The sequence below is a fragment of the Bipolaris sorokiniana genome (assembly GCF_000338995.1).
Source record: "Bipolaris sorokiniana ND90Pr unplaced genomic scaffold COCSAscaffold_18, whole genome shotgun sequence".
NCBI classification, from domain to species: domain Eukaryota; kingdom Fungi; phylum Ascomycota; class Dothideomycetes; order Pleosporales; family Pleosporaceae; genus Bipolaris; species Bipolaris sorokiniana.
The window spans coordinates 843,230-868,071 of NW_006911912.1; the positions used below are offsets into that span (position 1 = coordinate 843,230).

At 47.7% G+C, this 24,842-nt stretch overlaps 10 protein-coding genes across 10 annotated transcripts; 7 read left to right on the forward strand and 3 right to left on the reverse strand.

Moving 5' to 3' along the window:
- Positions 1-153: 153 nt before the first annotated feature.
- Positions 154-1,132, reverse strand: COCSADRAFT_176320 (uncharacterized protein; the record flags this gene model as incomplete). The annotated part of the gene is made up of 2 exons (XM_007707324.1): positions 154-558; positions 629-1,132. The coding sequence occupies 2 exons, from the start codon at positions 1,130-1,132 to the stop codon at positions 154-156; spliced, it is 909 nt and encodes a 302-aa protein (XP_007705514.1).
- Positions 1,133-1,529: 397 nt separating this feature from the next.
- COCSADRAFT_348577 (uncharacterized protein) lies at positions 1,530-2,778 on the forward strand (the record flags this gene model as incomplete). The annotated part of the gene is made up of 3 exons (XM_007707325.1): positions 1,530-1,881; positions 1,938-2,211; positions 2,267-2,778. 3 exons carry the CDS (start codon positions 1,530-1,532, stop codon positions 2,691-2,693), a joined length of 1,053 nt encoding a protein of 350 aa, XP_007705515.1. The 3' UTR covers positions 2,694-2,778.
- A 384-nt stretch (positions 2,779-3,162) lies between these two features.
- COCSADRAFT_165318 (uncharacterized protein) lies at positions 3,163-5,156 on the forward strand (the record flags this gene model as incomplete). The annotated part of the gene is made up of 9 exons (XM_007707326.1): positions 3,163-3,264; positions 3,323-3,415; positions 3,471-3,540; positions 3,592-3,987; positions 4,045-4,213; positions 4,268-4,378; positions 4,443-4,707; positions 4,762-4,922; positions 4,994-5,156. 9 exons carry the CDS (start codon positions 3,163-3,165, stop codon positions 5,154-5,156), a joined length of 1,530 nt encoding a protein of 509 aa, XP_007705516.1.
- Positions 5,157-5,573: 417 nt separating this feature from the next.
- Positions 5,574-9,738, forward strand: COCSADRAFT_165319 (uncharacterized protein; the record flags this gene model as incomplete). The annotated part of the gene is made up of 7 exons (XM_007707327.1): positions 5,574-5,801; positions 5,862-6,963; positions 7,013-7,448; positions 7,508-7,894; positions 7,948-9,255; positions 9,317-9,564; positions 9,635-9,738. 7 exons carry the CDS (start codon positions 5,574-5,576, stop codon positions 9,736-9,738), a joined length of 3,813 nt encoding a protein of 1,270 aa, XP_007705517.1.
- Positions 9,739-10,948: 1,210 nt separating this feature from the next.
- On the forward strand, positions 10,949-14,101 carry COCSADRAFT_102597 (uncharacterized protein; the record flags this gene model as incomplete). Its single annotated transcript, XM_007707328.1, has 2 exons — positions 10,949-11,618; positions 11,697-14,101. 2 exons carry the CDS (start codon positions 10,949-10,951, stop codon positions 14,099-14,101), a joined length of 3,075 nt encoding a protein of 1,024 aa, XP_007705518.1.
- Positions 14,102-14,447: 346 nt separating this feature from the next.
- Positions 14,448-16,118, forward strand: COCSADRAFT_348585 (uncharacterized protein; the record flags this gene model as incomplete). The annotated part of the gene is made up of 2 exons (XM_007707329.1): positions 14,448-15,877; positions 15,938-16,118. 2 exons carry the CDS (start codon positions 14,448-14,450, stop codon positions 16,116-16,118), a joined length of 1,611 nt encoding a protein of 536 aa, XP_007705519.1.
- A 593-nt stretch (positions 16,119-16,711) lies between these two features.
- Positions 16,712-17,900, forward strand: COCSADRAFT_102408 (uncharacterized protein; the record flags this gene model as incomplete). Its single annotated transcript, XM_007707330.1, has 2 exons — positions 16,712-16,882; positions 17,220-17,900. The coding sequence occupies 2 exons, from the start codon at positions 16,712-16,714 to the stop codon at positions 17,898-17,900; spliced, it is 852 nt and encodes a 283-aa protein (XP_007705520.1).
- Positions 17,901-18,383: 483 nt separating this feature from the next.
- Positions 18,384-20,252, reverse strand: COCSADRAFT_176327 (uncharacterized protein; the record flags this gene model as incomplete). The annotated part of the gene is made up of 2 exons (XM_007707331.1): positions 18,384-18,910; positions 18,998-20,252. The coding sequence occupies 2 exons, from the start codon at positions 20,250-20,252 to the stop codon at positions 18,384-18,386; spliced, it is 1,782 nt and encodes a 593-aa protein (XP_007705521.1).
- A 527-nt stretch (positions 20,253-20,779) lies between these two features.
- Positions 20,780-22,716, forward strand: COCSADRAFT_348589 (uncharacterized protein; the record flags this gene model as incomplete). The annotated part of the gene is made up of 4 exons (XM_007707332.1): positions 20,780-20,902; positions 20,962-21,429; positions 21,492-21,885; positions 21,942-22,716. 4 exons carry the CDS (start codon positions 20,780-20,782, stop codon positions 22,595-22,597), a joined length of 1,641 nt encoding a protein of 546 aa, XP_007705522.1. The 3' UTR covers positions 22,598-22,716.
- A 224-nt stretch (positions 22,717-22,940) lies between these two features.
- On the reverse strand, positions 22,941-24,811 carry COCSADRAFT_176329 (uncharacterized protein; the record flags this gene model as incomplete). The annotated part of the gene is made up of 7 exons (XM_007707333.1): positions 22,941-23,097; positions 23,148-23,308; positions 23,374-23,652; positions 23,696-23,810; positions 23,872-24,466; positions 24,634-24,730; positions 24,788-24,811. The coding sequence occupies 7 exons, from the start codon at positions 24,809-24,811 to the stop codon at positions 22,941-22,943; spliced, it is 1,428 nt and encodes a 475-aa protein (XP_007705523.1).
- Positions 24,812-24,842: the final 31 nt, after the last annotated feature.

Below are 24,842 nucleotides of genomic sequence, written 5' to 3' on the forward strand. Positions count from 1 at the left end.
CTTGTTGACCTTGTCAAGAGGCGTCTTTTAGAATATGATGTTCCCGCACAGGATCCCTGCGCTTACATACGGTAATAACGCCTGCAGCTAATAGGAGAGAAGTTTTGATTAACCTGTATCATTTTCCGCTTCCAACAAGCAGGGTTACATTCGCTAACCGTCAAACCGAAAATCAGTAGCTGCTTGTTGCAGGCGAGTGAGTTCTGTGTTCTCTAGCCCAAACCATTTGGTCCTCAGGGATGCTATGGGCCCTTCAAGCTCCGTGTATCGGTCCCCCAAGGTTAAGATCGTTCGTCCATTCCAGCGGCATGGCTTCTTCGCCTGGCTAAGACTGTCTTTTCCATAAAGCTCGACCGTATGCTGCTGCGTCGCAGTAGCAGAGTACACGACAGCAAGTCCAACAAAGTCAGCCGAGCTTACAGGAAGGCCAGCAGCAATGATGGGGTCCGCTAAGTGTTGAGGCAGTAAGCTGGTGATGGTGGCGGCGGGTGCAACACAATTTATTGTGATGTTGTCATTGGCCAATAAGGACCTTAGCGCGCGCATTATTCCTACAAGCTACATATTCAGAGGACAAGCATGTCAGCGAACTCGAATCTAGACTGATCCCATGACAAGTCGATCTTACAGCTAACTTAGACCCACTATATACGGGAAGGGACTGTTCAGGCGCATATGCCGTCGCGCTGGAGGTAATGACAATGCTCCCTTGGCATGCACGGCGACGGAAATGGCTGATCGAGAGTTTGATAAAGTTTGCAACCGCGCGGAGGTTGATATCCAATACCTGATACTCGGGCTCAATCAGGCCTCCGGTCGAGTGATCAAAAGTATCGGCGAAATAATCGACCTCTTCTGAAACACCTGCGTTGGAAACGGCAATGTCAATGTTGCCAGCATATTGAAAGGCACCCAGAAGGCTGGCCCAGCTTGATATATCGCATTGATAAAACTCAATTCCCTCCGGCTGTTCGCCTGGAGGCGGGTTGATATCGAGGTTGAGGACCCATGCTCCTTTCTGTGCGAAAAGATGAGCTGCAGCGAGTCCAATGCCAGAGGATGCGCCGGTGATGATGACTCGCTTGCCACACAAACTTGGGATGTCGTCCAGAGTGAAATGAAGGGATGTCATGTTTTCGGAAAAGGCGATCGGAGTCACGGAGCTTCGGATTCGGGTCAATGTCTCGATTTTCGGTTGTTCGAATCTGTCATCGGAGATGCAGCAAATTTGAGAGATTTTGAATGCTTTCGCCGGGCGATACATCTTTGTATGAGTAGCAAGAGGCCGGGAACGTCCCAAATAGGACATTGCCGAGCATCGCGATGCCACATACCAACTCGCAACATCGACGTACGCAAAAAAAAGGCCGAATTGATACCAAGTGATTCAGGGCCGCGTGAAGAGTTGTTATATCTTGACTGCAGCAAAGATCTTGTACGATATCTGAGAACTTTAGAATTATCATCTCATCCATCCTAACCTTTCATACAACGCTTTCTTCTGTCACAATCACATCGCACATCTCAAAATGTCTCCATCCATTTTGCACGATTATAATGAGACTTCCATCTTCCTCGGCAAGAAAGCCGATATCAAACAGAAATCTGATAGCAGTGCGCCGGCAGTATCCCTTCCCTCTGCTGCAGAATTCGTTCCGCCACCCTCTCGTTTCGTTGCGGAGTGTCATCCGTTGGAAAAGCAGATTACAGCTGAAGTTGATGGGTACTTTCTCACCCACTGGCCTTTCAAGACAGCCAAAGACAGGAAGAAGTTTGTCGCTGCAGGCTTCTCGCGTGTCACATGTCTTTACTTTCCCTTGAGCATGGACAATCGCATCCATCTCGCCTGTAGGCTTCTAACAATTCTGTTTCTGATTGATGGTACGTTCATACCAAGACATTAGTCAGCCTACGTCTTTGACTCATCATTTCTTTAGATATACTAGAAGACATGTCTCTCGAAGAAGGATGTGCCTACAACGAAAAACTTATGCCCATCGCTCGTGGTGACGTCCAGCCGGACCGCAATGTCCCTGTAGAGTGGATAATGTACGATCTATGGGAGGATATGAGGTCTCACGATAGGCAACTAGCCAACGATGTGCTGGAGCCGACATTCACTTTCATGCGTGCCCAGACCGACAAGGCCAGACTGACGATTCGTGGCATGGGCCCCTACCTGATCTACAGAGAGAAAGATGTCGGAAAGGCGTGAGTAAAATTCCGTCGCGGAAATGTATGGTCACACTAACATGCCCTTCCACAGACTTCTCTGCTCTCTGATGAGGTTTTCAATGGATCTCCAAGTTTCGCCCGAGGAGCTCGCATCCGTTCAACCCATTGAACAAAACGTCGCCAAGCATCTCTCTGTCCTCAACGATATCTTGAGCTGGGACAAGGAGCTTTTGGCTGCGCAGACGGGTCATCCCGAAGGTTCGGCGCTTTGCTCGGCAGTGCAGGTTTTGGCAGACGAGACGTCTCTCACATACGCAGCGGCAAAGAGAGTACTCTGGGTCATGTGCCGCGAGTGGGAGTACGAGCATGAATACCTCGTTGAGAAGCGAAGGCGAGATGAGAGGTTCCCACATAGCGAGAATCTAATGCGGTACATCAAGGGTTTAGAGTACCAAATCAGCGGAAACGAGATTTGGAGCAAGACTACACTCCGGTACAATGCACCCACCACCGCGTAGACCTATCATTGTGTCAAGATAGTATACGAGCAGATAACAGATGCGGTATGCAGATTGTTGCAGCTCAAACATTTCTTTAAGCGCTACTGTTAGATTGAATTTATGGCAATTTTACTCGAGTTGAAACTTTGGTCTTGGAAAAACAATGTGTCATGTGGTTCTCAATGACGCACCTGTCTCGAATGAGCAATGCCGCCAATTAGTGGCCATACTGTTCTAGGCCTTTTGCGATTCTTGCATCGGTGGACAGCCTGAACCGAGCGCCACTGTTACCATTGCATCGGGTAATGCTCAGCTCAGTTAGCGCCAGCATGGGTAGAGCCTGCATTTCAAGATTCTTCACTAGAAGAGAGAGTCAATTCAGCTCCAAGCATACATAAATCAGGGGCAGTTACCACATCTCAAGTACTGGAGACAAAATTGGTACACTTTGTGACAGTCACACGGATATCTGCTCCTTGAACGCAAAATGATTGGGCAAGTGGGATCTCCGATGGAGAGTCTCTCGAGTTATCTATCGGCCGCTGCAAAAGCATCTTCTCCAGTTGTTCTCATTATTCCTTCCCTTATTGTGAGTTGCTTCAACACCTCTCATTTGTCATAGGAACAGCATCCTAACTAAGCAGCAGTTCGGTTTATATATCTTGGCTACCGGCATCCATAATGTTCATCTCCACAAACTTGCGTCCTTCCCCGGGCCATTTTTGGCAAGATCCAGCTTGGTAAGAGAATCCAGAACCCTGCGCTCTCAGTGGCCTTGGCACTGACTTAGAGTAGCTATGGCGCATCTATCATTCGCAAACTGGTCGCTATCATCTTGCTATCGAGGAACAGCACCGGAAATATGGTAGGCACTTGAGAGTCTCCCTGAAGTAGTCCCATTGCTAAAGCTTCTAAGGCCCTGTTGTTCGAGTATCGCCCAACGAACTGTCTTTTGCGTCCGTTGAGTCATGGAAAGCTATCTACGGACACCGCGTTGGCAGTACACCCACTCCCATCAAGAGCAAGTTCTACGATATATATGGGGCTGGCTTTAAATCTTTGTGCATTGGAAGCGAGCGTGATCCGCATGAGCACAGTCGGATGCGCAAGATGCTTTCCGCAGCATTCTCCACAAGGATTTTGATGGAGCAAGAGGACATTATCACGAAAGGAGTTGACCAATTCGTTGCTAGACTTGGCACGGACGGAGCGCAGGTGAACGGCCTCAACATGACCAAGTGGTATGAAATGGTGTCTTTTGATACTTTAGGCGAAATGGCTTTCGGAGAGTCGTTTCACAGCGTGGAAGCTGGTGAGTTTCTGGTGAGCAAATTAGTTCGTGTTGTTCACTAACTTGGCCACATTACAGGGAAGCCACACAGCTGGTCAGAGATTATAGTCAGCCATCTCTACTTCATCACCCTGATTGATAATCTTCGCCGTTTGCCATTCGTCGCGAGACTGGCTAAGTTACTATTCCCATCAACATTGGCCGTGCAAAACCAGAATTCTCAGTACAGTCGTAGAAAGATTGAACAGTAAGATACCCAAAACAATCCAAGATTTGCTGTCAAGCTGAGAAAATGATACAGGCGCCTAGCGAAAAAGACCAGCCGAAATGACTTCCTTTCCACTGTCGTCAAAGGGTATGAGGAAGGGACCGTAGGCAAGGAGGAAATGACAGCGCACGCCTCCACTTTGACGTATGTAATCAACCCCATAAACGCTCTCACCAGAGAAGCTGCTCTTATATTGACAGGTTTCTAGTATTGCGGGTGCAGAAACTACTGCGACTTTCTTGGCTGCGGCAACATATTACTTGCTGCGGAACCCTGCATGCCTTGCTCATGTTCAGGAAGAAATACGGAGCAGGTTTTCATCTTATGATGAGATTAATGCTACAGCGGCTAGACAACTCACCTACCTTCAGGCTGTCATTAGCGAAGGACTCAGAATGTATGCACCTGGCAGCCAAGGCTTCCCTAGAGTGTCCACGGGCATGAACGTAGGAGATGTATATGTACCTGCCGGCGTAAGCACACCTTTTCTGAGAATACCTTGCATACTTTACTTATTTCACCTCTAGGCTGAGGTGTTCACACACGCCTGGACATTGACCCATAGCGAGCAGAACTTCACTGATCCGAACGAGTTCAGACCCGAACGCTGGATAGATCCTGATTCTACCGATATAAAAGCAGCTAGTCAGCCTTTCTCTATGGGATCAAGAGGCTGCTTAGGTCAGAAGTATGTTCAAAAAAAGCCATGCGACTAGCTCTTAGGTTATCACATAAGTTTCGGGGCTAACATACATTCAGCTTTGCATATATGGAGATCAACTTGATTTTATCCAAGATGTTATGGAGATATGATCTGGACCTCGTAAACAAGAATTTGGACTGGGAGCGAGAGAGCCGTTTGCATGTGATGTGGTGGAAGCCTGCATTGATGGTTCGATTCAAGGAGAGAAGGTCTAACTAAGTGGTGCGTAACATATACTCCACTCACGTGAGAACTCGAATTCTTAGAACACCCGGTAAATGAGAGTTCAGCGCGTAGGATGCACCCAGGCAAGATTGCTAGGATTTCGACCCTAGTTGGTGATCAGTCATAAGCGACAATGAGCACTGCGGACATAATTGGAAGTTGTCTAATCTCGTCTGTTGAGTCCCGTTCACAAATCTTGTCGTTGCATCGGAGTTGTCCAGAAAGAGCCATAAGCGAAAACGACCTTTCCAACTCCACTAACCAATAGTATGCTCCCACCTGATCCATATGCCGACATCTTCTTCATCCGTGAAACAAGGCTTGCAATCTTTGTCTTGCGACGTCTTGTATTCCCTTTTGCCAAACGAAATTTCCAGCGAGGTGCGCCGGCGGAGCACTGCGGGTAGCACCATGGATGCAGCAAATACCCCACTTCAGGAAAAGCCATCGCTCAAGGAACCTGGGTTGATACTTGGGCAAGATGAAAATGCTGTTTTGCAGGGCCAGATGGCCAGTCCAACTTCATGGCACAATCCTGCTCGCTTTTTGCTAAGCTGCACGAGTAGTTTGGATGGGATTATCATCATTCTGAGCGCTATTGCTGCCATTATAGGAGGTGCAGCAAACCCTTTTGCGCTGGTAAGTATTCTCCTTGTGTATTCGAAATGTCGAAGTAGGCTGACATCAATTATTTTGAAGCTTCTTCTTGGAAACATGGGTCAGTCATTTCGAGGCTTTTTCGTTGGCGACACCACGTTGGAAGACTTCACCCGAGAGGTCAATCAGCTCAGTCTCTTCTACGTCTACCTAGCCATTATTGAATTTGGAACAATCTATGCTGCAACCGTTGGTTTTACCCTAGCGGGAGAACGCATCGGACAACGTATCCGTGAGAAGTACCTTGCAGCCATTCTGCGCCAGAATATTGCCTATTTCGACGGGCTCGGCGTCGGCGAAGTGAACGCGCGCCTTACGACAGATATTAGCCTCATTCAGGATGCCATCACAGGCAAAGCGTCAACCACGATCTCCGCAATTGCGATATTTGTCTCGGCCTTGATCATCAGCTTCATAAAGAGCTGGATCTTGACACTAGTTGTATTCCCTGCTCAGATTTTGATTGTCGGAACCATGAGTGTAGGCGCAAAATTCATGATAAAGTATACGGTGCAGTCAACAGAAGCGTACGCGCCAGGGATGAGCATAGCAGAAGAAGCGATTAGCTCTGTGCGGACCGTCACTGCGTACGGTATGCAGCAGACGCTGGTCCGCCAGTACGAAGAGCACGTTGCGAAGGCGCGTAAGGCTGGTTCTAAGAGTGGTATTGCCCTAGCATGTATGATTGCGGTGATGAACGGCATTATCTTCTGGAGTTACGGGCTTGCGTTTTGGCAGGGTTCGCGCTTCCTCGTTCAAGGCAAAGTCTCACTCTCTGCTATTTTGACGATATTATTCGTCAACATTACGGGAGCATTCGCACTGGGTAACATCAGTCCTCATACTCAAGCATTTGTAAATGGTATTACAGCGACAGACAAGATTTCCCAAGCGTGTTGTCGTCAGTCGCCGATTGACTCCAGCGTCTCTACAGGAACGAACCCGAAAACACGCACGGGGGCAATCGAGTTACGGAATGTCCGCCATATATATCCATCACGCCAGGAAAGTTTGATATTAGACAATTTTAGTCACTCCTTCCCACCAGGTAAAATGACTGCTATTGTGGGTTCATCAGGTTGTGGTAAGAGTACAATTGTGGGGCTTCTTGAGAGGTTTTACCAGCCAGTCAGCGGCAATATCTGTATGTACATCTGTGTCAACTTTTTATGCGGCTGCTAAGTAAGTCTGAGACTTGGATGGTGTTGAAATTTCTACGATTGATGTCTCATGGCTGCGTCAGCAGATCGGCCTAGTTAGCCAAGACCCCAGTCTGTTCTCTACCACCATATTTGATAACATACGGTTCGGGCTTCTCGACTCCATTCATGAGAGTCTGGATCCTCGGCTGGTTAAAAAGATGGTAGAAGATGCGGCAAGGGTAGCTAATGCCTACGACTTCATCATGGCCTTACCAGATGGCTTCTCAACCAATGTTGGCGACTCAGGATCATTGCTTTCCGGAGGCCAGAAACAACGTGTCGCTATTGCAAGAGCCATTATTGGTAATCCAAGAATACTGATATTGGATGAAGCCACATCAGCTCTCGACGCTGTTGCGGAGCGACACGTTCAGCAGGCTCTACAAGCTGCCTCTCAGGGCCGAACGACTATCGCCATCGCTCACAGGTGACAAAGCCCGTGACGAAGAAACTTTGAGAATAAGTTTAGTACTAACTTAATAATAGATTGTCTACAATATGTGCAGCTGACAATATAATCGTTATGCGCAAGGGGCGTATTGTTGAAGAAGGTACGCATGTGGAGCTCATGGAGTTGAGGAAAACATACTTTGATATGGTTAATCATCAGGGAGCCCACAAGACTACAGACAAAGAGATTTTGGAAGAATCATCCATTCAAAGTGATCTCGAAGAGAACGCTGTATCAGAGATACTGCCATTAAACTCTGACGATAAATCTACGCCAGTGACAACCACGCTGCAACATGATCCGCAGAAACCAAGCTCAATGTGGAACTTAGCAATTTTTGTGCATAGCCTTAACCCAAAAGATGGTCTTTTGGTTGCATTCGGTCTTGGGTTCTCTCTGGTTGCTGGGGCAAGTCATCCTGTGTAAGTAGTCCCCAAAGCACACCTAGCCGACAAGATAATAACTCCAGTCTCAGCCAGTCGATATTCCTCGCAAAGATTATCTCCGCACTATCCCTGAAGTCCTCGGAGTACAGCGCGCTACACGAGTTGGTGAACTTCTGGAGCTGGATGTACTTCATGATTGGCTTCACAACAGTCTTTGGTTGGTTAGGCCAGGGTGTCTGCTTTGCTGTCTATTCGCAACGTCTGACACACAACGCACGTGTAAAAGGTCTAGAGACTATCCTGTACCACGAAATCGGTACATTTTTGCGCGAAGATCATTCCACTGCAGCCCTGACCAGCGTTCTCTCCAGTAGTGCAGCCAGTCTCCAAGGGCTATCAGGTGCTGTTCTAGGAACGCTTCTTGTTGTTCTCACCACTCTTATTGCCGGTCTCGCTCTGGCAACGGCTATTGGGTGGAAGCTTGCCCTTGTGTGTGCGAGCACTACTCCTATCCAGCTCGGTTGTGGTATACTGCGCTTGAAGTGCGTTGCACTGCTCGAAGGTCACTCTCGTCGTGCATACGAGGCCTCCGCGACTTACGCCTGCGAGTACAGCTCTAATATCCGCACCGTCGCGGCGTTAAACCTAGAGACTAAAATCCAAAGAGACTACCATCATATTCTCGAAGAGCAACGGAAGAAGTCATTGGTATCTGTCAGTCAGTCCTCGCTGTTGTACGCTGCGTCGCACTCGCTAAACTTCCTGTGTGCGTCGCTGGCGTTTTGGTATGGTAGCAGATTGGTGGCAACTGAGAACTACACACTATTCCAGTTCTTCGTCTGCTATACCGCCGTGATTGCCGGGTCGTACTCTGCTGGTGCTATTTTCTCATTTGCACCAGATGTTGGGAAAGCAAGGGACTCTGCAGAACGGATGCAGGCGCTATTTCGCCAGCCTGTCGGCATCGACGCAAGGGCAAGTGATGGGGCTACCTCGTCGACAGCCGAAGGGTCTATCGAGCTCCGAAATGTATCCTTTCGCTATCCCAACCGTCCAGACAGGATAGTTCTCGCTGATGTCAGCATCGTCGTTCAGCCTGGGGAATATGTTGCCTTAGTGGGAGGTAGTGGTAGCGGCAAGAGCACCATCATTTCACTCATAGAACGCTTTTTTGATCCAGACAATGGTCAAGTCATTTTCGGCTCAAACAACGTTAAAAATCATAACTTGAAAAACTACCGGAGTCAGCTGGCCTTAGTCAGTCAATCGCCAACATTGTTCGACGGGACGATACGCGACAATATTGTGTTCGGCGTGGAGAATGGAAGTCCCAGCGAAGAAGCGGTGATACAAGCATGCAAAGACGCCAACATCTATGGTTTCATCTTATCTCTGCCGTAGGTATTTTCTCTTTCTGATTTTTATGATTTCAGGAGCTGACAAAAATCATCATTCCAGAGACGGATTCAACACGACGGTTGGGGCACGAGGTGTCATGCTATCAGGCGGCCAGAAACAACGGATCACGATTGCGCGAGCGTTGCTTCGGAACCCGAAAGTTCTACTACTCGATGAGGCAACCTCAGCGCTAGATTCAGAGTCCGAAAGGGTCGTCCAGGAGGCGTTAGATGCTGCTGCACGTGGCCGAACAACAATCGCCGTGGCCCATCGCATCAGCACTGTAAAGCATGCCGATTGTATCTATGGTAAGTTTGCTATCATGAAAAATGAAACAACAATTCCTTCCTTTGTTCTCGATATCCTAACTGTAACTAGTGCTTGAACATGGCCGTATTGTTGAACAAGGAACCCATCGAGCCTTGATGGAAGCGAAGGGGAGGTACAGCGAGTTGGTTAAACTGCAGAGTCTCGGTGATTAGAATGCACGCAGGTTGGGAACTACACTGTTCCTGCTGTATGTGTTCGTGTCTCGTCTTTTACCTCGAAGCGAATCTGTAATCAGATCATTGGCAGCGATCAATACTATATAGAACGGATAAAAATACTACTTTCATAACGTTTTCTCCGCAACAGAGTAAAACATATCTTGGACGATGCTATGTTCTGGTTTTGATCTTCCTTGCAGATTGAATATATGGTGAAAGTTCATGGTATTCCTTCTATTTATTCTGTCACCATTCAAATTACACTGAGATCATGTGTCTGTCGAGTGGCGTTCATAGAGTCATCTGGCGTCAGGACCCACACTTTGATATGTAAACAGCCGGCCGTCCCCGGAGCCACTGATCTTCCAGGGTGCAAGATACGTGCGGCGTGGCTCTGGGATTGGAAAATGTCAAATCAGTGCACCTCTTCCAAAACTCAGCACGTAAACCCTGACATATCGGATTTGCAGTGCTGACTACCTGCTAGGGCAGCCGCCAAGAGATCCCTTTTGCCATCTAGCAATTTTTCTTAGCCGCCATTGTCTCAGTGGGGCAAACACAGTACTTAATGGGAATGCCAGTGCAAGCTGCGCCACTGACTTGCTGGGAAATAACAATCGTGTTTTCGTTGGTATCAACTCCAATCACATTGTCGAAGAAACGTGTCGATTCCCGCGTTGTTTCGCCGGGACTGCCCAAACTCGACCTCGGCCCCCCGGCGTCCTTAAATATTATTGTGATACTTTGATATGGTCTCGTACAGTGCCATCGGGTACAAAGCGCAGCCTTCATCGTACCATTCGGCCTGAATGCTCTTTTAGGCGAGAAAATAGGGTCTGATGCAACTATGAGTGCCATAATATTTTGGATTATAAGCTAGCGTCATCCTTTCTCAAGATGTCTTCATTGATTTCTTGGAAGCTATGCAAAATACCTATATGTGTCCAGTATTTAGCAAAATAATTGTTTTACGACGGTATAACAAGTCATCAAGATATTCTTTCCAGGGCGCTCTCTCGGGTTTGGACGGATTAGGAAAACTCCACTCCTAAAAGCGACAACCGCCAGTCGAACAGCTACCTTATCTTGGTGCAGTTATCCATCAAAACTCTTCTACAAAGGCAAAAGAGCTTTATATCGTTTTTAGTTAATAAACATTCGTTCTGCATTCTAAACTCCACTCCAGTTTAACGCATCCATCAAAATGGTTGGTGCCGTCACGACAGACCTCCGTCGAACTGACAACGAAAATCGCGAACCTCTGTTAAAGACCAGTGTCCTTGATCTTTTCGACCAGCATGCGAAACTCAGTCCAACTAGCATCGCCGCTGAGTTTCAGGGCCACACTGTCACTTACGATCAACTGTACAATGCCTCCATTCGAGTGGCTTTGGAATTGCGTAAACGAGGCTTTCGCCCTCGAGATCGCATTCCATTGATCACGAAGATGAGCTTGGAGATGGTCGCCTCGGTCTTGGGGATTCTGCGGCTGGGTGCTTCTTACTGTCCGATAGACTTCAACGCTTGGAGTTTAGAACGAGTTGTCGCTACTCTGGAAGCTGTGGGCTCGCGCCTGGTACTCAGCACCGTGGAAACGACGATTTCTGGTTACGAGCTGGTTCGGATGCCTGAATTGTCGAGGCATGTTGACTCTATTACAGATGAGGAGATTGAAGGACTCAAAGTGATCAGACATGATATGAGACAATCCGATCTCATTTACATCATTTTTACGTCTGGCACCACAGGAAAACCAAAGGGAGTGATGGTCCCGCACAGCAGTGCTGTCCATCTCGTGCAGCAAAGCTTCTCCGGGGCTATGAGAGGAAGCCCGGGTGAGAAGGTTTTGTTATTTTTCTCAGTAGCCTTTGACGGTTAGTCAATACCCTGCCCACAAATGGAAGACCTCAATAGAACAAGACCGCGATCTCTAACACACGATATAACTACAGGATGTGCAGGAGTCATTTTCTCGACCATTTGCCATGGTGGAACTCTTGCAATGGCTCAACCATCCGACGTCATCAACACGGCCTCATCATGTAGCACTCTCATCTTGACACCTTCAATGCTGGCCAGTTTAGAAGCAACACCGGAATTCGACCGTGTACACAGCATTTATATGGGAGGTGAAGCTCCCAACGAAGCCCTGGTCAGACTCTGGACCAGCCCGACGAGGAAGGTCTATAACTGCTATGGACCTACCGAGTGTACTACAGCGGTCTCTACCGTTGAGATGATACCTGGAGGCCCAATTGTCCTCGGACGTCTCATCTCGGAGGTTGAGATTGTGCTGTTAGATGAGGACCTAGAACACGAAGTCCAACAAGGAGAGATCTGCATCAGAGGGCCATGCTTGGCGGTTGGATATCTCAACATGGAGGATCTGACACAAAAGAAGTTCTTCTTCCGAGATGGGATCCGTCATTATCGTACCGGAGACCTTGCCCGCCGTGATGAGGACGGCCTGCATTTTGTTGCTCGTGTCGACCGCATAGTCAAGAATCGCGGATTTTTGATTAACTTAGAAGCGGAAGTCGAACCTGCTCTTCGAAGCTTCTCTGGCGTCCAGAAAGCCGCAGCATTTCTGCTGCAAAAGCAGCTAGTAGCATTTGTGACACCTTCTGAGGTATCGGTGGAGATGTTACGCGAGCATCTTTCTCAAAAATTTGATGTGTTCATCGTACCAGACCTCATATTCGCTATCAACGACTTCACGTTGACACCGAACGGTAAGGTTGACACAAGGGCCTTACAAGCAATGGTCAAAGACCAAGTGGATGATCGACTACGGAGTTATCCACGTACTCAAAACGACGTATCCGCTGCCTTGGACGTTGTTCTCCAAGCCTTCGCAGTTATTTTCGACCGACCAGTGAGCCAGATACCGTCTACAGCATCTTTCAGATCGCTTGGCGGCCACTCTCTCACAGCTGTGAAACTTCAATCTCACCTTCGCCGGGAAAACCTCAGTTTAGCGTTGAGCAAGATTTTCGAGTTGGATACTGCAGCAGCGATAGCTCGAGCGGCAGTCTCTACTAACGGTATTGCATCTGCCGACGTGAGCTCATCAGCTACACCACTCACGCCGCATCAGTTCCAGCTCTTGGAAGAAACCAATGCTGATCCTTCGAGCAATTACGTGTTTTACTGCCTTACCAGAAACACTGCTCACAGTCCTATCAACGCCGAAAACCTGCGAAAGGCATGGGAGATCATATTTACCCGTCACGCCATCTACAGAACAAAATTTGACATGGATACCAGAGTCCAAACAATTCACGACGCAGCAGATATAAACTGGCGAGAGTTCATCACACTAGATTATGAGAATATGGAAGCAGTGTCTCGGCGGGAGAGGGAGGTCTTATGGACAACACTGCGTTCGCAAAGGTGCCCAATATCTATTCTGAAGCCCCATTTCTGGATCGTTGAAGTGCCTGGAGAGGCCGTTCAGATGAACTGGCTTGTTCATCACAGTTACACTGACGCGTGGTCATTCGGAATTTTGTTGAAAGAGCTTGAACTTATCATCAATGGCAACGCAGTCACACTTCCACCCGCGTCAAGCTACGATATGGTCGCCCAGCACCTGAATGGGGAAGCTAAGCGGCAGGCAACAACCATCACAGATTTCTGGAGCACTTACGCAGAGCCGTGGGCACAATTGAGGCCAATCCAATTGCTAGAGCCCGAAGAGCCAAGTGACCTACCGTGGAACAGGTGGGAATCCGATATCCCGCTGAAAGTAGACAACCTTATCATGTCTGCGCGTCAGCACGCAGTCTCTCCAGCGACAGTTGTCTACACTGCTTGGGCATTAGTTCTCGCAGATTACACACAGTCCAATACTGTGGGTATGAAGATTAGTGTTTCTGGACGAAATATCGACCATCCTGCTGTCGAGAGTGTAGTAGGATCTCTCAATGGCCGGTGTCCACTTCTGTTCCAGACCAGGAAAGATTCAACGATTGGCGAGACACTGAGGTCGCTACAGAGCACTTTGCTCCGCGTCAATGACTACCAGTGGACTTACCCACAATTGAGAAGTCATGTTGGACGGGCATTTGGCAATCAAGCTTACTGGTTTGATTCTCAAGTCCTAGTTCTATTAGACATGCCGGTCGACACAAGAAATTGGCGCATTTTCGAAGAGCAAAAGCCAACTGCTCCCATCGAGCTTAATTTCATTCAAAAAGAAGATATATTCAATATGCGTATGCGATATGATGGTACTCATTATGCACAGAGTAGCATCGATGGCATGGGCAAACGATTTATCGACAAACTAATCCAGTTGGTTGGCTCTCCTCTCGATAGGAGGATTGGGGATCTGGGCCACATCACGCAAAACTGAGGACGCGATTTTGACACATCAAAATCGCACGGCATGAATCATAGAGTCCGATAGATTGAATACGAGCAAATGCATCTTTTGACTTGACATTATGAGATGGAGCCCTCTATGCGTGATTTACCTGATATTGGCGAGGATTTTATTTGGTCCGAAGGCGCGGCCCCTGGAGATTCGCGGATTGGAAGATACGAAGTTCGGTATTATCTTTACTAGGTTTAGCGGGTTCATCGGCTCAAAAAGATTAGAGAATGTTACAACTTGAATCGATGGACACAGATTCTCGCCTCATCGTCTGCCTGCATTCTTTCGAAGCTCTCTATTCAGATCAAAACCCCACAATCCTGCGATGGCAGCCAACTTTATCGGATATGCCATTCATCATTCTGCCGCGAATCCTGCCCTGACTGCGGTCGTTGGTTTGACGCTTTATCTCTTAGGCCTCGCCGTCTACAGGCTGTACCTTCACCCACTAGCAAGATATCCTGGTCCAAAGTTCGCAGCACTTACGGTATTTTACGAATTTTACTTCGATGGTATCAAGCGAGGACGATATACCTTTGAAATTCAACGGATGCATGAAAAGTATGGTCCCATTGTGCGTATCAGCCCTAACGAGCTTCATGTCAATGAGCCCTCCTTCATCGACGAGCTTTACGCTGGTGGTGGCAAGAGACGAGACAAATACCCATATTTCAGTGCTCAGTTCGGGATTCCGGACAGTGTATTCGGAACGCCCAGCCATGACCTTCATCGGCTCCGGCGCGGTGCCCTCAATCGCTTCTTTTCTAAGTCATCGGTCAGCAGACTAGAGCCAGTCATCCATAACGCGATTGAAAAGCTAGTTTCGCAGCTCCAAACACATTCCGGAAGTGGCAAGCCTGTTGCCATTAATATGGCGTTTAGTTGCGTAACGACAGACATTGTGACGGAATATGCATTTGCGAAAAGTTACAACTTCTTGGGATCTCCAACCTTTGAGCCGAATTTCCACCGCGCTATTATTGCTGGGACGGACATGGGTTCATGGTTTAAGCAGTTCCCGTGGCTCATCACGCTGATGAACAGACTCCCTCAGAACCTTGTCATGCGGATCAATCCGGAAGCAGCGATTTACGTGCGGTTCCAGGAGGATATTAGAGATCAGATTCGACTGACCCAGAACGACATTGCTTCAGGAAGCATTGGCAGTGGATCTGAGAGAACTATTTTCCATGAGTTATTGATGGGTGATCTCCCAGAGCAAGAGAAGAGATTGGAGCGTCTATGGCAGGAGGGGCAGATCGTGATCGGTGCGGGAACAGAGACCACAGCTTGGGCACTTTCGGTTATGCTTTTCTACGTCCTTGAAGACTGTCAGGTCTTGAAAAAACTGAGAAGTGAATTAGAGGCGGCCATTCCCAACGTTGATGAGAGGATCAGCTGGAACCGGTTGGAACAGCTACAGTATCTCAGCGCCGTTATCTGCGAGGGGTTGCGTCTTTCCTATGGTGTAAGCACACGGCTACAGCGTATCAATCCTGTAGGGCCGCTCATAGTAAAGACCCAAGTCTCTTCTAGCAAGAACGAGGAGAAGAGCATCATGGTCGAGCATGAGATACCGGCAGGAACACCTGTGGGAATGACAGCGACTCTTATTCATAACCACCCAGAATTATTCCCGAATCCTAAGAAATTTCAGCCAGAGCGCTGGCTGGATGAGCAAGGCCGGCGCCATCATCATTTGGACAAGTATGTTCTGTCATTTTCTCGCGGCAGCCGACAGTGTATCGGGATCAAGTAAGTTTTCTTGGTCTTCATCTATGGATCAATGTTCGCATCGCTGATATTCGATTTTAGTCTCGCATATGCGGAGCTTTACATGGTATTTGGGTTGCTGATCCGCCGTATGGGCTCTAGCATGAGCCTTTTCGGGACGGGCAAGGAGGACGTCGAGATCCACTATGATCGATTCGTCCCCACCCCGATAGATGGAACAAAGGGAGTTCGAGTCGTGATCTCCCCTACAGAAACTCAGTAGACTTGTGCATATATTAAAATAATGGGACCTGGACTACTTTAGGTCTGCTAGAATATCAATGTTAGACTGGCTCTAGTTATGGCAAAGCTCATCGATATTGTGAAACATGGCTTCCACGCCTAGGCGAATGATATACGCATTTGAAAATTGCCAACGCTTGCCAAATGTGGCAAGACTATTCTGTAAATCGAATTTTGTTGATCAACTGTGCGCACCACTCGGCTGCATGACGCCAACATTACTCATAGCTCAGCCCGACTCTCATCGGAAATCGCCCTTTCAGGAAATTCCGCGAGCAAGTGCAAGCGCCTGAATTTCCGACAAGACCACATGTGGAAAAATGAAGGAATATTGTTATGTTCCCTCCTCTAAATAAGCCAAGTAATGAAGTCTATAAGTCGAGCCCAAAAATATTTCATGAACACCGAAGTTGATCTTAAAGGTGCCAGCTTCGCACTGTCACATACCTCATTTACTGTGAACACACTAGTTGACATAGTCTCTTTACCTCATCAATATTTCTATTTTGCGAAACCGCTATAAGGCCACAGGAATCTTCAAACTCTTCTTATAAGCCAGTCTCTTTGTTTGCGATGGCCCCTCACGCTGATATTGACGTCAACCATGTGGCCCAAGTACTCGAGCCGCATTGTGAAAATGCGGAACTCGTCACGATATCTATTGGCAAGATAATGGACTGCGATAGAGTGACAGAGGAGATTCTACTGAATGCGTCGAAGGATCTGGGGTTTTTCTACCTTGATGTGAGGGATCATCCTTCTCGCGAGGTCACGAAACAAATCGAGATGGCTACATCGGCAGCTCTGCAGTTCTATCAACTACCGCAGGAAGAGAAATCTACATGGGAGGTCAACAAGGACCATGTCTCTGGAAAGGAAATCATTGGCGGGTAAGAAATCACATGCACTTCTTGGAAAGATCGAGAAAGTTAACGCGGTTGGCCCGATAGATACAAGCCCGCCGGAATTCAGACCGGATCTGTCGCTGGTAAAAGTGATGGATTTGAAGGATTTCTCGTAAGTCTCTAATATCATGTTTCCGAGGCAACACCAGCTCGACATTTTAACTAAACTTGTGCAGATATTCGAGCATGCCCTGCATAATGCACCTCGTGATAAGCCCGCCAAATTGCCGAAGGAATTCCAGCAAAGACGCGAAGCATTTGAAGCTATGAATCACACACTGGGAGACATGGGAAGAGTCATTTTGGACAGCCTATCACGATCCCTAAATTTGGATGACAAACAGAACCTTGCCAAACATCACCGCAAAGGTCACGCCTCTCCTACCGCTCTCGGACTTCTCAAATACCTACCTCACGAACCCAAAAGCGAGGAAGTCGGCCACGTTTCCCACACTGATATTGGGAGTCTTTCCATGGTGTTCTCTGACATTGGCGGGTTACAGGTGTATCATCCTGGAAAGAAAACGTGGATGTTCATCCCGCCCAAACCAGGCCATACTGTGTGCAATATCGGTGATTCAGCCGAGTTTTTGTCCAAGAATTTGCTGCGGTCATCACTTCATCGCGTTATCCCGCACCCCGCAGAGAAGGGCAAGAGCAAGCTGACTGTGGTATATCTCATGAGACCTGAGACAGATACCGTGTTTGTTGACCGTGAAGGCAAGGAGTGGAGAAGTGTAGATTGGCATAACATGAAGAACCGTCTGTTTGCTGAAGATCTGGAGTCGCAGGCTAGCAACCTCGCTCTCACTGGCCGTCTGGGCCATGACGATCTTTGGGACGAGAAGGAGGTGTGAGAGAACAAAAGCACAATGCAAGTTTATGGATCTAAATTGTTAGAGTAGTTGATGAAGCCCAATGTCATGATTGTGTTCAAATATATAACCTGGCGACCGTGAAAATTTCCGTCTGATATCGGACAATCACAGCCGGCATAACCCCCGCTTTTCGCTGTCTGGGATGGGTTGGCGTGTACACGAGACTGAACCTTTTGACCTTTAGATAAGAATAAGTAACATCAACAAAATTAGGTTCCATTTGTAGTTGAAGCTGGTAAAGGGTATCATTTCTTTATGTATCTTCCAGATTGATATCTGTTGCATAACGAAGAACAATGTCTTTGCCAACTTTCGTCAATCTTCCTATGGCTACCTTGATACTTCTGGCTAAGGGAAGAAAACAAATTGATGAAGCGCTTCACATGGCGAGACATGTAAGATACGCAAACCATGCGCCACATCAGTACAGCGCTGTTGGTTTTATGACCTTGTTCGCCAGCTTCACACCTGCAGCTTACAGCTGACCTTCTCATGCAACTTCGACTCTATCTCCGGGGTCATAAAACTAGCAATGACCCCAAATCCACTGAAGGCGAGGGTTGTTAAGAAAACTGTCGAGTAAGCACGCGCATTGGCTACCTTGAACATTTCTACTCCTATCTCAATGATCGTGGAGTTCGTTCCAGGAACAGAAGCAAGCAGACTTTGGTCCACACTGAGCAGCCGCAAAAACTCAGATACAGATGTGGCGGGCAAACCAGCTTCGGTCAACGCTGGGGGGACCAGCTGGGGTATTGTGGATGTGAGACGGTTGTTGAGGACAGTGGTAAAGATAGCTGCAGAGCAAGTGGAGATGAAAGTTCTCAGCGAAGTGGCAATACCAACCCCCGTACCAATCACGCTTTGGTCTTCCAAGGTAACAGACAGCGAAGCGAGACAAAGGGCATCCACCCAGCCCAGGGCAAAGCCTCCAGCGACAAGGAGAGACACAACAGTATCGCGATTGTGGGTGTTTACACAAGCCGTTGCTATTGGACGTTCGCCAGTCATGTTAGCCAGTCAAATTTCACTCTTCATACAGAGCATGTGATGATTCGGAGGTAAAGATGACTTACCACCATATAATGCTGCTCCGATACTTGCAGTAGCAACGAGCTGCCATTTAATGTGTCCGATGCGAGTAGCTAGCAAACTCGCGATGATTTGTCCTACTAATGGAGGGGCTGTAATGACGCATTTGAGCCAACCCTGGTTTGCTTTGCTTTCCGAGTTGTAGAGGACTGCAACTTGCGTCGGGAAGACAATACTGAAAGCGTAATACATGCTAGCTGCGCAAGACAGTGTGAGTAGCACTGCCACCCACCCCGTGTTTCTGAACATCGCCAGTGGCACAAGAGGTTGCGGTGTCGGACAATGTCGCTCATAGAAGACGAAGCCGACTAGTATGACGCTGCCAATGATGATGGTGCATAGAACCGCTGCAGACTTCCATGGGTATAATGATCCACCCCAGGAAATTCCTAGCAAGAACAGGAGAAGTCCGGATGAGAGCAGTAAGAGGCCCCCATAGTCTATGTCTCGAAGTGTGTTCTTCTTTTCTCGGGTCTCTCCAAATTTCTTGGCTACCAGGTAACCCCAAGACGGCGGGTGGTAGAATGCTGCCCAGCATAGAAGAGCCAAAACATTAATAGCGATAAGGATGTAGTAACAAGATCTCCAACCGCCAGGACCACTAGCTACAAGGGAAGTTGCCACGACTGGCGCAACGCCCGATACAGGTATCAGAAGTGCATAAATGTAGCTCGACGCAAAGTAGCGGTAGTTCATCGGTACAAGCTCCGAGATGAGATATGGAAAGGAGACCTGAGTTGCTGACCCAATACCGATAAGTACATTTGCGCCGATGAGAACATTGACTGTTTTAGATGTGGCAGCGATGATGCAACCGATGAGAGCCAGAGCTGTGCCTAAGACTTGGAAGTATCGCCGACCGAACATGTCAGAGAGCCGGCCAGTCATAGTCAACATGACTGCCTGAGCAAGGTTGCTGGCAAGAGACACCCAAACGATGTTGGGATCAGGACCGATAGACTCGTTGACAGAGATCAGAATTGGGGCAACCAGGGAGAAAGCCCCAATACCCGCCATCCCAGCTAGTCCGATAGCTGCGAGAGAGCCAATGTAGTTCATTGACAGAAAGTAATCCCGCCCTGCTTCGAAAAACTGCTCTTTGTGGTCATCGATAACCGTAGTCCCAAATGTTCCATCCGCATTGTTGGCAGTCGTAGAAGTGTTGTCGGACGCAACCTCTATATCGTTACTTGAAATCGATGTGTTGTACTTTGTATCGCCTGTGGCACCTGAATGCATTGGTCTCCGGTCTTGCATTGTGATAATCTCGTCGCTGGCGGGGAAGAAGAATTCAGCTCAATTCGAAAGGCACACAAGGATCAGCTCTGTATCAGGATGACTCCATGTCGCGTCTCTACGCATTGACTATATCCTTCGGAGTGATAGTCGTAGAGATATCACAGTCTTGTCTATAGGCTGTTTGGAAGCGTATCAAACCTGAATTGCGGAAATCGCCCAAGGCAGTCAAATCCGTTTGTCATTTATCGGGAGGTCATTTTTTACCCTTGTAAGACACTAGAACAAAATGCTACATCACCGAAGTAGATCCTGAAGGCACCATTCTATGCAGCTGCCCAACGTACAAATTTGGTTTACTAGTATGGGTAGCCATGGTAGTGACTTACTCAATTACTGGGTTTCTACAAAGGAGTTCATGTCGCATGCGCCAGTAAGAACGTGCTGACTGCGACAACATTCCAAAATTCATCCTGGTCATTAGTGAATTTTACCTTCGCACTTGCCGAAACAGCCGATCAGAACCCGAAATGTTTTGGTTCTTTTTTGCTGTTCTATTTGGGCTACATGATGTGGGGTATGCAGCTCCTTTGACGACCAAGACGAGCTTCACAGTGGACTTGGGCTACACCATCCAAGAAGGCCTACTCGATGTGAGACTTACTCTACTGATGTTTTCAGTTGCAAAAGATCACTTCTAACTGCGACATAGACTAGTCACGGAAATACTCGCTATGTCAACTTTACCAACGTACGTTATGCAGCTCCACCAATTGGTTTGAACCGATTCAAACCTCCAGCACCACCTGTGAAAAACCGAACCACTCAGATAGCAGGTCTTTACGGAGTTGAATGTCCTCAAGCCCAGCCCGGATGGTTCAACTACATAGGATCAGATGTTGGAAACCAGACGGAGATGCCTTCTTTCACGAAAGATGACGTCTACCCGCCTCGGCCGGGCTCAAGCGAAGACTGCCTTTTTCTGGACATTTTGGTTCCAGAGAATGTATTCAAGCAGAGAAATACGGCTAAAGTACCAGTTCTTCTATTCATCCACGGGGGTGGCTACGTACAGGGCTCGAAGACGGAATACGGATCTGGTGTCGGATTGTTGAATGCCGCAGCCCAGAATGACCAAGAACTCATATACGTGTCCGTAAACTACCGCCTAGGACTATTTGTGAGTACTACTCGTGAAACATGTGGTCGACATATAATCGCTAATACTTATATTTCATCAAGGGCTTTCTTGCTAGCTCGGACTCGCACATTTCTCCCAATCTCGGACTCCAAGATCAGGTATTTGCAATGCAATATATACAAGATTATATTCACCTATTTGGAGGAAACAAAAGTGCCCTCACTGTTATGGGAGAGTCAGCGGGAGCAGGATCCATTCTTTATCATCTTACCTCACCTGACGTTTCATCTCTTTCGTTATTTCAAAAAGCCATCGTGCATAGCCCTTACACGTACTTCATTCCAACAATTCAGCAGGAAGAAACAATGCACCAGGTTTTACGAGCCTCGAATGTTTCTTCGTTGGTTGAACTACAATCTCTGTCCACGGAGACCTTGCGGACTGCCAATGGTGTTGTTGTGGGCAACTCTCGGCCTTACGGCACATTTGGGTTCGGTGAGTATTATGGTGCATCCTTCAAACCTTCAAACCTGACTAAATCATGATGATAGGCCCTGTATTAGATAACGACCGTTACACAGGATATCCCCCCTTTCTTCTGCGTCGAGAACTATTCGATCACTCGATACAAGTAATGGGCGGCCACAACTCGAACGAAGGCCTCTTGTTTGCGTCCCCTTTCATACACAACAACAGCCAATTCGACTCGAACATTGCCCTCCTATTTCCTCAAAAACCTGAATCTGCGCTCTCAACCATTGGGCAAACTCTGTATCCAGCCAACTTCGATGGCTCATTTGGCTATGTGAACCAACTGGGCCGCATAGCTCGCGTAGTCGCAGACGCTACCATTACCTGTAACAACTATCTTATAAACAAGGTTTTTGAACCCCTCAAGGACAACTTTGCTTATCAGTTCTCCGTACCGCCGGCATGGCATGCCAATGACCTGGGATACACTTTCATGAACCCTAGCAACCCGGGAGCCGGAGTGAACGTCACTTTGGCCGTAATTATGCAACGTTACTTTGCAAGCTTTGTTACCTCAGGGTTACCTAATCCAGTCAGTGGAAGTTTCCTTCCTGATTTCGCGTCCAGCGAGGGGTTGATTGTGCAAAATCTCAATAGCACCTTGGTTGGACCAGTTCTAGATACTGCTGTCAATGCTTCGAAGTGCGACTGGTGGCAGGAAGGAAGCTTTATCTAGGCCGTTTGTAAGATAACTTAGTATAAGTTTTGTCATATTGTAGATCAACAACCAAATTTTGGAGGTACGGTTACACTTATATAGTAATCTCTGTGACCGCTGAGGAATTCTCAACGTAGTAGTCAAATGCACACAGCGGTATTTTCCACCCAGGTAAACCAGATTGAAGTTAAGCAAAGCTCTGCATAGACATCGTTTCTTTATGTTGCATGGACGACTCATTTACTTTTCATTTTCCGCATTTTTTTCAATTCCTTCCTCCTAAAGTCACTAGTAACTAAGTTATTTCTGCACGCTTTTGGCCTACTTTCCGATCATTGTTATTTGACTTCCGTATGACTAGCTACACACACTTCTTCAATCTCACCATTAGAGGGGGTTTCTCCCATAGAGTATGCATTCTCGAATCACGGTGCCAGTCGACAGTGTCATCAACTAGCTCCATGTCGTACCGGTAAATGATCTTCGCCATGATAGTTTGAAGCTCCATCCAGCCAAGACTTTGAAAATCAGCACTTGATAACACAACGAGCATATAGAAGGGACATACCTCCGTCCCATGCAGGATCGCGTTCCGTACGAAAAAGGCTGGCTTGCGTCGAGATCATCGGTACAGTTCTCATCAGTCCATCTTTCCGGTTTAAATTTCCAGGGCTGGCTGAAGTTGGCCGTCGACATGCTTGCCGCGAAAGTGCTTGTCGAAACAACAGTCTGCACGTCCGTGTTAGATGAAAAATATTCGGGGAGGAATGTCAATCGCTGGTAAGTAAACGTACTCCACCTGGTATAAAATGGCCGTCAACAGTGCATCCGCCCAGAGGAACAACACGGGGAAGCGCGAAAGGAAGAGGAGGGTACACGCGCATAGCCTCTTTTATAACTGCTTTGAGGTATTTGAGAGGAATCGTGGTAGCTGCAGTGATATCCTCGTATCGGGTAAACGATGACCGTACTTCGTTCTGCAGCTGCGACAAGATGGAAGGGTTTTGAAGCAGGTAGTAAGTCATGCAAGAAAGTGTTGTGGCTGTTGTTTCACTGCCGGCAATACTTTGTTCCTTCTGTTAGAATAGTGGGTAGTGTTACGAGATATTATAATACGTACACAAAATCGGAAGAGTGAGCAGCAATCTGCGAATCTGAGATGGATTCCTCCTCGCGTGCTTCGATCATCTTAGTGAGAAAATCTGCGCGATCTGAATGACTCGCTAATCGACTATTTTCAAGTCAGATATACTCACAATTAAAGTGCATAGCTGTTGAGATTGAAAACTTACCTCTGGACCAAGTCCATGGTATACTTCTGATGCTTACGGTTCTCTGTCATCAACTTCTCGATGAACCGTGAACATATCTTTTGCACAACAACAGAAACTGCCGGAAATCTACGAAAGCAATCGGCGAGCGCACCCAAACGCAGGCTTTTCGTCACAATGGCGACCCAGAAATGCTCTTTTCCTGCTTCAACGCCACCAAAATCTTTTCCGAACGCAAGGCTGCCGATGATGTCGAAGGTGACTAGATTGAACCACATGACCATATTCGTACCGTGTGCACCATGACCGGCTTCTTCGAGCTTTTCAACAAGCCGGTCCACGGACTCTGCAATGAGAGGCTCCTGGGACTTGAGGGAACGGTCGGAGAAAGCGCTGCTGAGATAACGGCGCATCTCGGCATGCTTCCTTGGATCACGCTCGCTCACGATGGAGAGCGACTCCGCGGCAAAGTTGCCTCCATCGTAGAACTCACTTTTGACGAACGGCTCTACATCCTTGCGGGGGCCGTATATATCACGCCATGAGGAAGATGAGCTGAAGCTTAGCTCGTTGGGTGCGACGCGAACAACAGGTCCTACTAATAATGAGCCACACTCTGGAAAGGACAGTAAGAGGTTGAATTGCCGTATTTTTCATGGAGTTCGAGTTGCCAATATGGCTGTCTGCCTTTCATAAATTTCCACGAGTACAGAACCTATGCCACTTTTGTCAGAAGAGTGCTCTTTCAAGATCGTGCATCATTCAATGTGGATGGTAAAGGACTTACATTGCTGAAAGTTGCCGAAACTGGGCCCGGAAATCTCCTCAAGGGATGAAACCACCAAATTGAGAGCTTGTATAGCAGCCCAATGGCTAGCACCTGGGTTCAGTCAACATCTCATGTCGCAGTCAAAGAGATAATGATTGGGAAATTCACCAAAATGACAATTTCGAGCTTCATTTCAATATATCGATGTCTTGAGTTGTGATCC